This window comes from Apteryx mantelli, chromosome 16, assembly GCF_036417845.1.
Source record: "Apteryx mantelli isolate bAptMan1 chromosome 16, bAptMan1.hap1, whole genome shotgun sequence".
NCBI classification, from domain to species: Eukaryota; Metazoa; Chordata; class Aves; order Apterygiformes; family Apterygidae; genus Apteryx; species Apteryx mantelli.
In genome coordinates this window covers 10543824-10556978 of record NC_089993.1, presented here as the reverse complement: position 1 = coordinate 10556978, position 13155 = coordinate 10543824, and the positions used below count along the sequence as shown (strand labels likewise).

The following is a 13155-nucleotide window of genomic DNA, read 5'->3' as shown; positions in this document are numbered from 1 at the left end:
CGCCGACCACCGCCGCGCCGCCCCGGGCCGCGCCCCGGCGGAGCCGCGCAGCCCAGCTCCTGGTTGTGGGGATCCCCGAGGCCGCGAGGGGGAGGGGGGGCAGCGGCGACGGTTGGCGCCGCCGCCGCCGCCGCCGCGCGCCTGAGGGAGCCCGCGCCGTGAGGGGGCCGCCGCGGGCGCCGCCGCGGCTCGGCAGCGGGGAGCAGACGGGGCGTGCGGGCCCGGCGGCGGCGGCGCCGCGGAGCTGTGTTTACCTTCCGGGGCGGCGGGGCCGGGTTCCGGGGCGGAGTGTGCGAAGTGACCGGCCCGGTTTCGGGCCGCCTCAGCGGGAGGAGGGAGCGGGTCCGGCGGACGGAGGGTGCGAGCCCGGCGGCCACCATGAGTGGTGAGTGGAGGGCTCGAGCGGGGCCCTCTCAGCCGCCGCGGCGCGGTCGGGGCTGGCAGCGGGCAGAGCGCGCCCCGGGGCCCCCTCCCCTCCCCTCTTCCTCTCTCCTTTCCCCTCCTCTCCTCTCCTTTCCCCTCCGCCGCGCTCCCGCTGCCCGCCCAGGCCCGGCTCGGCTCGGCTCGGCTAGCGGCAGCGCTGCGGCCCCTTCCCCCTCCCCTCATGCCCCCGCAGGGAAGGGGCTGCAGCGGCGACCGGGCACGGGAGACTTCGGGGGAAGGCTCAGCCCCTCATCGCCGCCCCCTGCTCCTCTTTTTTGTTTCGTGGGCCTAAGCCCTCTAGAGAGGGTGTTTTACCTCATTTTAGATCCTCAGGCCTTGCCCTGAGCGGGAGGCTAGCTCAAAACACAAACGATGCTGGTCTCGGTGATCTCCATTGCCTCTGTTGTGCAGAAGTGCAGGCAGTATCCCGAGAATATAAATGGCCAAGAGCTTAAAAAAAACCCCCCAAAGATCATGGACTTAAAGTACAGTTAGTGACACAGGTGAGAAGCATGATTAGTTAAAAAGTGATCCCTTACAGCACTGAAGGTGTATAGTTGCTGTTTGTCTAACTCTATCCTGAAGAGTACGTGTCAGTCGCTGCACGTGTTGTTTTCGCTGTGTCCTCCTCCCTTCTGGGCTCAGTGTTATGGTGAAGTAGTGCGTGTGGCTGTACTAAATCCAGAGATTTTTAAGGTGTCTGTGAGGGAAAACGTGTAAAAGTTTTGCGCGAGTATTAAATGTTCCTGAACTGACCTTTATGTGCCAAAAACCTTAGGAGTAGAGAAAGCAGAGCCACTTGAAAGGGCTGTAATGGGGATTTGTATGGTGGGATGGAGGAAGGAATACTCATAGACAACAGATTTTTCTTTTAAGTGTGACAGGATAAGTGGCACTTAGCACACTCAAAATACATGGACAAGTTTTCTTTTTTTTCTCTCTTTTTTTTTTTTGAAGTGGGGAGGTGCTTAAGAAAATCCTTTTCATGGGTCTACTCATATAACTTCAGTAATGGATATGTCATCTTCAAATCTGAGAGTGTTATCTTGTCTCCAGCTGAGAACCAGATTTTTAGGGTTTTTCTTCCACCCTGGTTTAACATGTAGTGAGATCTGTTGCCAAAACTAGTAAGAAAATCTGAAGAGTTAACTGGAGTCTAAATGCCATACAGTTTTATGAATAACATTCATTTGTGAAAATGAAACCAAACAAAAATGAAAATGAAAACACTTTAGTTGCATTTTTCTGTTTTGTTCTGACCTTTGTGGTAAGAAAAAAACAATATTAAAAGACTTCTTATGGAAAGAGAGGCAAGGAAAAAAGTGCTTATGGGAAAATTGTTAATTAGCATTGTGGAAAATGCAAGTAAGAGTGAAACTGTTCAAACTATGGAAAGAGAAATATTCTAAAGTGCTTCGGACTTGAACACTATGCATAGACTGAATCCTAATTCTGATGTTTTTAAGAGTCAGCATTTTCTCTGTATGCAAAACTGCAGCCCTTCAATGCATGAATTCAAGCTAGTACTAGCCCTGTGCAAATCAGGGCCTAAATCTTTTTAGGAGACCATCTTTGGGAGCTCCATTTGAATTTTGTTTTACGATTGAAAAGTCAAAATGGCACCTCTTCTGGCATAAAGCCTCATCATGTAGTTATTTTTAAAAGCTTTAATTATTTTTAACTAACGAATAGGTATAGAATTAAGTGAAGAGAAAGAATTTAATTATTTAAAAATAATAACGCCTGCTGTGACATTAAGGATAGTAGTCAAATTGCCTGGTAGCCTACCTGTGTGTAGTCCTTGCCAAGACCTTTATGAGTTTTCCACCAGTTTTGATTGGACAGTAAGATGGCATAAAGAATGTTAATTTTGCCCTTTGCTGAACTTTGCTATTCTACAATACTATACAGTATTTTTTCAGAGTAATGTAAATGGAATAGGTGAGAAAGACAAAGAAATGCGTATTGTTATTATGCTCCTTTCAGATGAAGGAGGTCGCTAATGATGACATCATCAAACTTAACCGTGTCCTTTTTTCTGTGGCTGCAACACCACTGTCTACACTTTTTTTTTTTGCCCAATTTTAGCCCTCGAAGTAAAAGGCCTGTTCCTAAAAGGTAGAAGGACCTCCTGCCTTAAAAGCTGTAGCTATTTTGAACATATTTTTTAGTTACAATGTTTTTCTAGTGGATGTGAAAGCAGCTTCCCTTTGATTTCAGTATTACTTAGTATTACTAACATTACTTACTAATTAATTAATTACTAATTACTTAACCCAGGGAAACTAGATTTATGTACTTTTCATGGCCAAACTGACAATGTTGTTTAGCATGCTTATTAACTTTTTAAAAAATTACTCAATGGGATTATTAGTGTTACCTATTAACACAGAATCTTCTATTTCTTTGTTTTTGTCTCAACTGATGTATTTGGTGGAAATGATGTATATCACCAGTCACAATCGAATTTTAAAATTAGAAAAGGGTTGCCAAAAAGAACTTAGGTTAGCTTCTGTGGGGTCTCATGCCTTTGAAAGACACTGTGAATGGAACAATACAATAGGTTTATTATGCTTCAAGTAAAAATTGTTAATGCTGGTCAAGTCCTTACCTTCTCTCTTGTTTCAGAATATACAGCATTCAATTCTAGGTGCGTAGATAATGCAGGGAAGTAGTACACCTGCCTCTGACTTCCGGAGACTGACTAAACTTCTCATTTTGTGTTACAAGGAAATAATAATCTCCTGTTAATTTGCCTTTGCCCCTTCTCAGAAGGGGAGCTGGACTTCCTATATGTGAAAATGCAATCTCAGATGTGTCGTCAGTTTTGTTTTGAAATTGTCATAAAACATGTAAAATACAGTTAATTCAGGGTGAGGTAGTATAACCATAACAATGTGATAGCATGAGGTAGTATTTAAATCAGGTCTTTGTTTCTATTGTATCTTAAACTTGTACCCTCAGATCCTGCACAAGAGAAGGCCAAAAGAATTATAGTCTGAAATGTTACATGCAAGACTCCAAATGTAGAAGAGTAGTCTGAGATCTTTGTTTTAACCTATATTCTACATGGGGTGATGAAGACAACTATACCTGTAAAGAATTGGATGAAATTCCTGTTTTCCCTTACTTGCATAATCAGTTTCTTCTGCTGTATGCATGGATATTTTTATCACAATATGGTGAGAAGTGCACTTTAAAAATAAGAAAACAGACTGTGAACCACAAAAAATGGCAAGGGTTGCAGAGGCAGGTGCAATACCTGGGGTTAATTTTTACTCTTTTTTGACTGAGTAGATGTAGGTGGGAAGAATCTCTTTAAGTTTCTCAGTTTTTCTACTTTATACTTACATTTTCACAATTATTTCTAGTCTTATGTATGAACTTCCTTTTTTAAGGGAATAGTCTAAAAATAGCCTTTTTCTGACTTTTTTTTTTGGAGTATGTATTTCATGCTTATATGTGTGTTACTGCACTTGTTACCACTATTTTGAATTTGTAAAAGGGTAGTTTGGTCAGTTTGTAATACGTAATTAGTCTTGAAATGAACTAGGGGGGATCACGCTTAATTGGTGCCCTTGTCTGAATGTATGCTTTTTTTTTTTTTTTTTTTTTTAAGGAGTTGATTTAGAAAATCATTATGGCTGTAGAAAAGTAAAATCTTTGATAGACTCGATAGAGATTTATTTTTACCTTCAGTCGACTTAAAACAAAAATGTTTCTAAAATTGTGTGCCAGCTACAAATACTACAGAAAAATAAAAACATTTTCTAGACTTAATACAAAGAATAAAAATATCCTCTATTTGAAAAAAATACTTAATGTTTCAATTTTCAAAAAATATTAGACTTTGTGAATATTCTTTTTTCTCAACCCACAAAATTTCTATGCTAAACACAACAATAGTAGAGTTCTGCAGACTTGTGTTGAGCAGAAATTTTGGCCAACTTGTGATACAGGCATTACATGGCCTCATAACACTGTTAATTGTGAAGATGAGCTGAACCGGTTATGGAAATTATTCGTTGTAATCATGTGCAGTCATAACTGTTATTAGGATAACCTCAAGTACAATAAAGACATGAAATATATGTTAAACTGCACTAAATCTGTATAAACTCAAGTCTGTTTGATATTGCATGCATCAGTCTTTCAGAATATTAATTAGTGTAGTGATGATCCTCTTCTGTAGGATTTGTGTGTTTATGGATTTTTTTTTTTATATTGTTCACTGTGTGGTATCTAGTTGTAAAACATTTCTGTTTTATTTATTAGATACAAAGGTGTCAAAGAGATGGGAATTTAAAAACTAACCTGTACTGCATTTGGAAGACAAACTTGACCCACATGCATAGAGTTTTCGTTGGCTAGATGTTTTTCAGCTTGTGAAATTATTTACATGTTTTTGTTCTGAAGTAGCCTCAAAGTGTTAGTGTAAAAAGAAATGTTGTGTTATGCCTTATTCTCCCAGGTACATGGATAGCATAAGGCTATAGAAGAGATGAGTTTGAAACAGTACAGAATATCTGCAGATTTGTGTATATTTGATGTTGCTGTTTATGGAGGGTTGTACTAAAAGTTTGGGTTTAATGACGCATTTTCCTTATTTTACAGTTAAGTGATTTGTTGTAAGGGATTTAGATGCGTAGGTATGTGTTTCTGTTTTTGTCAATGCATGCATGGTAAGGACAGTGAATATAATTCAATAAAACTGTAATCTCTGCAGAAGCACAGAGTGGAGTAATAGGGATTATACGAGTTAAATGTAATCTTCGTAGTGGCATAACTGGCATAGTTGTTTGGAAGTTAGAACCTACTTGGTACTGGGTTTGTTTCTAGTGTCATCTACTAGTGTTGTGCATAGTTTGCACCTTTGGCTGAATTTGCACACATCACAGCTATTTGACTAGCAGACCCAGGGCTCTTACATCACATAACTGCACAGTTTGAGTCAGAGCTCAAAATCTCTGAAGTATGTTCTTGAAAAGCCACTGTCAATAGATAAATAAATAAACAGATAAATAAACTTTGTGAAGCTTAGCTAGCTAAGAGCTACATTGCATTTACACGTTTTTTCCTTTGTTTTCTTTATTCCGGTATCATGTATTATTAAAGACTCTGTGTGTGTGTGTGCACGTGATTTTCCCCTTGCCCCCCCCCCCAGCCCAACACTTCTCTTAAGATTTGGGGGCAGAATAGTTTAAGTAGGACAAATTCTGTCCCTGCTCAGATAGGAGGAATCTACTTTGAACGGAATTATAAAGATAATTCAACCCCCATTCTGGGGCTGGCACCTTGTAGTGGTGGACAGCAAGGAAGAGACATTTATCTTAATTTTAAGTCATGTTTATTTACTAGAGGGCTAGTGTGTGGTGTTAGATTTTTGGTATCTGGAGAAATTTAGTCATGCAGAATTTTGATACTTATCTTTCAGGCGATGTATATGTTAGTTGAATGTTCTGTGAGAGGAGAGAAGAACAGAATGATTTTAATTCTGTGTAGGTCAGAGAGGTTTTTGTAGGATATTCTGAACCTAAGCTCAGAATAAATAAACTGTAGAGGTGATGTAGTCTAATTAACCAAAAATTTTAAACGCAGTCACAGATGTTTATAAAGGATATTCAGACAAGCCAAGTATTATACCACCTGTTTTTGAAATGACTGAGAAGTTAAACATTGTCTTGCATAGTTGGTTGTATTGTAACAAACTTTATTTTATAGGTGTTAATCAGGAAGAAGACTGTGCTGGTAGTTAATTTTTAAGGGCTTTATTGCAGCAATTGCTCTTCACCTAATTTACAATGTTTTTTTACACTAGAGGTTGTTTGACAGTAACAAGATATTCGTGCTGTCTTTCTCATTTTCCACTCCTTTCTCATGCTCCGGTGGTACACTGCTGGTAGTTGTCCCAGTACAAGACTTTATGGGATTACAGTGTAAGCCACATCATACACCTAATCCAACAACAACAACAAAAAAGTCTTATTTTTTTTCTTAAGGTAGGTCAGTTCCAGGCTTGTAATATGGCCCCAGAAGTGCTTTTGCTAACAAGCCAGGAGCAACCTGTGTTGTTTGTGCACAGTTATACTATAGTTAGTATTGCTGCTATGTATCTTATATCATGAAACCATGATCTTACTAAAATCAGACTCTAGGTTATTTTTCAGACAGTATTGCTGCATATTAGACAGATTATGTGAAACAGCAAAATAAAGTCTTATACTGCATGATTTTACTCAGAGAAAATACATTAATAAATGTAATGGAATAACTGACATGTAGGGGAAAGCTTTTCAGGGCCTCAGTGTTGACCCCAGCATATTTTTCTTAAAATACTGTTTATTTAGAAGTAATAGAATTTTGTTGAATTTTAGGTTCACAGAGCAATGACACTAAAAGACAGTTTCTTCTAGAACGGTTACTGGATGCAGTTAAACAGGTGAGAAATCCTAAACCTATTTCTACAGTATGCGTATGCTGAGTCAACAGTCCTGGCAGGAACTGTCATTGCCTTTTTTCCTCCCTTTACCAAATGAAAAAGAAATCTTGTCTTTCGTATAGTACTACAGAGCTTTTGTTTCTGCTAGAAAAAGAATATTATGCAGTACTTGTTTAAAATCCTTGCATAGGCAAATTATACTTGGGATGTTTACTATATGACTGAGGTAATTTGCAGTATACTCCAAAGGCTAAACTGGCTAACATTTTACATTTGCAGCTTGCTTTCTTCACACTAGGATTTTAGTGAATGGGTTGAAATACAGATAAAGATGGGAAGTTTGTTTTTTGTATCAACATGAAGTTTGGCAACTAGAATTTCATAAATTTGATTCAACTTAGGGGAGAGGTTGGGAGGTAAAAGAAAGCCTCCAAAGTAAGTCAACCATATGTTTTATAGATAACAGTTCTTCTGTAATTGCAGCACTGAGGCGAGTAGGAGCAGTGTTTATTTTTGTGGGTATACATTTAAAGCTTCAAAAGTAGTAACTTTTGCTCAGTTTTTGCATTCTAAATGGCCCTAAGATATTATTCTGGCTATCAAGAATATGTCTGAACTGCAAGAGTAGTCTGGCTGTGGAACATGATGCTAAAAAGCACTTTTTGGCTGCAGGCTATATTTGCCACTGCTCTGTTTTGTACCACTTCCTTTTTTTGTTATGACTTCTTGTTTTGTTCTTAAATGGAAATATTTCAGAATGTTCAGTTTCTTAGTGTAACAGAAATGTATTAAAATCTATTTATTGCAGTGTCAGATACGATTTGGAGGAAGAAAAGAAATTGCTTCAGATTCTGATAGCAGGTAAAATAGTCTAAGAAACTTTTAACATGCTTAGATTACATAAAACTACATAAAGCATATAGCACAAAAATATTTGCCATATTAAAAAAACCCTCCCATTTCCTCTTGTTTACATAGACACTGACATAGGACTCTGAATTGTTCATGTTTATAGCTTAGCAAAGCTTCTTCTTGTGGGTGAAGTTACAAGTGTTTTAAGTGGCTGCAGAGTTAATGACAAGGCATTGAATTGCAAAGTCTGAATGTGAGATTAGAATAATTTTTTCCCTAAAACCTCTTTTAAAATTAGTGCATTTGTTACCACTACACCTTTCTTTAGTGTAGCTTTACACCTAAGTCTCAAGTGTGTTTAATGCACACTCGCAAAGTTGTTCTTGTTTTTTTCCTTATTCCTGATGTGCTTAAATCTGCTTTCCTTCTTTTTCTGTACTGAAAGTTGTCCCTTTTTATTAATATAAGTAAAAAAAATTCATTTAATTCCTGTTATTTGCATCTGTTGATGTTGGATATGGCATATTAGTTTCTAAGATTTTTAAGATGATGACTGACAGACATGACTTACAATATATTTTCTATCCAATCAAGTCTTTCTCAGAATCTCACATAAATAGAACCCCAGGATTAAACTCAGTTGTTTATTGTCCCTTCCGTTATGTCCTTTAAGTTTGACTTCCTGTGTTCTTGGCAAAAATTATTCATCCATTGACTCTTCTATAAATTAGGTTGAATTCTTGCATTAAATTCTTCCTTTCCAATCCCCTCTCAATTCAGTCTTAAAGAACGTGACTAAGGTTGTGTGTTTTCATGACTTCTGGTAAGCCAACATAACAATTCCTTGCTACTAAAACGGAGAGCGGAGGAGGATTGGTATACCCCCTCAAGGTCCCTGACTTCTCTGCTAACTCACTCCCACTGCCTTTTTAAGCAAACTGTGGTGATCATCTAATCCCCTCTGAATTAATTTAATAAAAGAAAAAAATCATACAAAAGATAACTTTCTGCCATTTCAGTGAGTTAAATAATTTCAGTAAAATGTCTGGTGAATGCTAGAGTTGTTCCAAGGAAGGGAAGATTGTGCTGCTGGGAGCAGTGGGAGATGTGGAAGAAAAGGAAGAAGCGCAAAGGGCTGAGAAGGCAAACCTACCTACTTCCAGGAGCAGCTTGTAATACAGCTGCATGTGGGACTATGTGCTAAAGCTGCTCCTTGACTGCTTAAGTCTGTCTGACTTCTGGTTACTAATGTCCTCTTGTCCTGCCCTTAGCTGTTTCACCTACTGTGTTGTTGGGAAACTAATTTAATGAAAAAAGTTAATAGTTTTCTATTGGACTGGCATAACGGAAACAGTTCAGTGCAGGTTTTGTTGGACAGAAGCTGGTGCAAGGGAGGAAAAGGGAAGGGGTAGCTGGGGTAAAGGGACGATGGGACTAAGCACCTTGCAGTTAGCGGTTAGAGGTATAGCCATTGGCAGAAAAGCATCAGCTAGAAATAGTTTTTTTAAATTATTTATTTTATATGGGGCAATGAAATGATGTTGCCTTTGTAGTAGGTTATGTAAACTCAGTGAGAACAAACACCTACAATGTAGAACATTTTCTCCAGCTCTAGAACTTCTGCCTTGTTGCTAAGTTTGCTTGAAGAACTGCTTTATTGAAGTTGTTTAAGAACTTGAAGGATGACCTTTAGTATTTATCTTCTGATAAGCAGGGGAAATTAGGATTTGAAAAATATAATGCTGGTCAAATTTTACTTGTAAATATCTTCCATAGAATTTAGTAGACATGCTGAATAATGGATTATAGCTAGGCAGTTTCAAACTTAAAAAGGAAGTGGAAATCATGTGAATAGATTTTTATTTTTATGGTGTTTTGGATTGGAACTATGCTAAATGTTGTGAGATAATTTTATAAATGAGGATAGTCTGAGAATTTGGATCAAAATCTAGTAAAATCCAAATTTTACTCCTCCAGCACTTTATTTTGTCTTTGAGATTATAACTGTTCAGAGTTCTGCTGTGTCTATATAACAGGCGACATCTTCCTGTTTTTCTGCCTTTGTTTATTTAGCAGACTCTCATGGTGCAATCTATTAAATACACTATGTACATTGGGCATTGTAGAATACTCAAATTTTTTTTAATTAGTGGCTAAATTTTCTTGTAAACTGCTGCTTTCATTTGTAGTGCACATAGATTTTTAATAATACGAACTCTTTCACAGAACAAGTTTCCATTCTGCTTTTTCTGAATTTAAAAATCAAGTGGATTTTTTTGGTCATGCATCTGCTGGAATTTCCATTTTTAACAGCACCATTTATTTTTAGCAATAATTAATCACAACTCTTCAACAATCATCTTGAGTACTGTTTGAATGATACTCAACTTTATTAGTATTTTGAAGAAAAGTTTTCCTAACATAAATGTACTGGAAAGCATTTTGTTTTAAAAGTTCTTTTGTTCATGTGACTACGCTAGATAAGCCTATTTTTCTCTCCTCCTTAAGTCTTCCTCCTCAGACTTTGTCATTTTTTTGTGTCCCAGAATAAAATTTTACAGTTCTGGAATGCTTGGAAAGAGTCCTGAGCCACTTTGTCAACTGTTTGTGTCCAACTGCTTTGACTTAGTTGAAGTATCTACAGTTCTTTGTTTTAGTAATCAGCTTTAGCAGCCAGGTGACAGCTTTCTTAAAACTTATAATTTAAGTATTTTTTATTTAACGGCAAATAAGAATTAGAGAAAGTAAAATTTCAAATAGACAGTTTGCATCCATGTGCATTATACCTTAAGCCTTACTGTTCTCTGAAGGTTACAATAATACTCCTTGTTTTGGCAGGCTGAGTTTTAAAACTGTGCTTTTGTCACAGTGTTGTTACCTATGAAAAAATTTATTTACTAACTGGATTATGTTAAAAATTCATACTTCAGTAAATTTTCAAATAGTATTGTAGAGAGCAGCATAAAAAGATGAAGATTAAACAGATCTTTAGAAAAATCTTGCTTATTTTGCTAGGCCTAAGACTTCTGAGGGGCATTAAAATGTATGTTTGAATTTGTTTTCCTTGGCTTGAAACCTGATGGATTATGATGTGATAATGCCAATAATAAAATTTTATAGAAATTGTATAGAAAGTTTTAGCATGTTTTCAGAAAATCATTGTTGGTATAGTACCGAGTATATTTATGAAAATATAACTGCATTTCATGAAAAGTAGATAAGCTGAAGCTAAAATAACATGATTAACAAGCACTCTAAAAGTTGATGATGACTTTTCAAATTGGTTGCTAATTCTTCCAAATACGTAATTTGTGCACCAATTTTGAATAGTCATGATGAGACTGTGGGTATCGGTAGGTAGCTGCTTGCAAATAATGAGATTAGCGCAAACAAAAGATCTTTTTCTCTCTCTATAAAATAATGGCTCACCCGTACATTCTCTATTCAGAGATTTGGAATAAACCGACTATATTGAAATGTAGTTGACTGTTCCTTCCACATGATTTCTGTAATAATTACGTTGCAGAGTCACTTGCTTGTGTGCTCAGTTTGAAGCCGTGTTACAGCATGGTCTGAAGAGGAGCCGAGGATTAGCATTGACAGCAGCAGCAATCAAACAGGCAGCAGGTTTCTCCAGTAAAACTGAAACAGGTAATTCATTAATCATAACCATTCTATTTTAAAATGTTAAGAAGTATAAGCAATTGATATAATTTCTAATGGGAGTTGTAAGAAACGAACCAAACTGCAGGCTGTTGTTAGCATAGTTGGTACTTGGAGTCTCATTATGTTGTGAAAACAGTTATTGCTCTTTTAATCTAATTTAACTTTCATACCAAGTTTCGCTAGAAATTTCGATATTTGGAAATCTGCGGTTCCTACAGTTCCATCATGAAAAATATCATTGGCAATTTTATCTTGACATCTGATAGGGATAAGCATTGCGTAACTGTGCTTTTTACATTTATACTGTTACAGTTTCATTCTTAACTGTATTTTACTCTGTTCTTTGATTGCCGTTTCATTTCACCATAGCATCAGGAATGTTTAACCTTTAAGTACTGATGTCATTTTTAAAAACAAAACTTAGATTGCTTATGTTGGAGGGGTTGTTTTTTATTACTTTCTCCACTTCTTTTTAAATTGATTCCTTTCTTTTTGTTGCCTTCTCATCACCTTTAAGTTCCCCTTATTTTCTCATCAAAAATATGTGCAGTTGTTTCATCTTCATCAGTTTTGCTGTGAAGTTTGGCATATAAGGGGTCTTTCAACTTAAACTGGATACACATTTTATAGTAAGGCATTTCTTTTTGGCTTTTCAAAATCCCTTGAGTGTAACATGTATCAGAATTGTTTCCGTGGTACTAAAATTATTAATGCACTGTGATCTCTAACTTATAACCCGTTATACTACACAACTGCATAGATTGATATATTGTTTGTTTTTTTTTAATTGCTATATCAATATATTTGTTCCCCGTTGATGATGGGGCGAAATGTTGGATCTTGTGTGCTGACTTTCCTGTTAATGTGTTTGAGCCTACAGACTTAGCTTTCTTGAGGAGATAAAATAGTTACGCTTTTAGAGAAGTTTTTGAGCTTCCCATGTTCAACTCCTTTACCTAGTAGTGGGTGGGATGCAACACTTGTAGGTTCTGAATGAACAAGTAAGGAAAATTCAGATGTTTATACAACTGTTACAGCATTTCAGCTTTATATGCCTTTTTCCCCTTATGTGTGTGCAGTGAGTGGATTGGGTACTCTGTGGTCTCTTTCAGTCTCTGGGTAGTTTCCATTCTGTTTCGTTACCTCTTTAATGGGTAGAGATTTGGTTATCTACTTTTTTTTTTTCTCAGCTTGTTGTTGAGTCTTGTGCTTTGGTGCAGAGAACGCTTTGCCCTCTTATGCTCTCTATGATTTATGCAAATTGTTCTACGTTGAATTTGAATAATTTCCTATGATCCTTATGATTTCTCTCCTGTCTATTATTAATGTCAAGGATGTATGAAATTCCTGGTTCTGTCTTTTGAGATCTTTTAGTCTTCAAATGTAGGAAGCTGCATCTCTGCTATTTGGGAACTTTATAGCAATTTAGCTATGTATTTGCGTATATATACAGTCTCTTATTTGTGGGCTTGTAAATGAGATGACGTGGAGGTAGAGGAGAAAATCAGGAAAGTGATTTATGGTTGGCGAATAGAAGAAGAAGGAGGAAACATTTTTACTGCTTGAAGTTTTAAGAGTGAGCAACATATGGAAGTTCAAGAATAAGAATGTGGCTGCTTTGCGGCAATCAAACTGAGCATTGTATAATGACAAAGAGTAGTAGTGTTTTTTTTAATGGAAATTACTGAGTACCACTGTATTTATTTTTCTGAATTATAGGGGGTTTTTTTTGTTTTTTTTTTGAAAACAGTTAACAAAGTACCTCTTTGTCACTT

General features: G+C 37.3%; 1 protein-coding gene across 5 annotated transcripts in view; it reads left to right on the top strand.

The window, feature by feature from the left end:
* The first annotated feature begins 319 nt into the window (after positions 1–319).
* Positions 320–13155, top strand: part of SNX29 (sorting nexin 29) — a 157570-nt gene continuing 144734 nt past the window's right edge. For 4 of the 5 annotated variants that reach the window (XM_067306486.1, XM_067306487.1, XM_067306488.1 and 1 more), the window contains exons 1-4: positions 320–385; positions 6798–6862; positions 7671–7723; positions 11241–11365. In XM_067306486.1, coding sequence (XP_067162587.1) covers positions 379–385; positions 6798–6862; positions 7671–7723; positions 11241–11365 — 250 coding nt within the window. In that variant the 5' untranslated portion in view covers positions 320–378. Of the gene's footprint in view, positions 386–6797; positions 6863–7670; positions 7724–11240; positions 11366–13155 lie in introns of those variants that run through there. The other variant, XM_067306490.1, reaches the window with a different exon arrangement.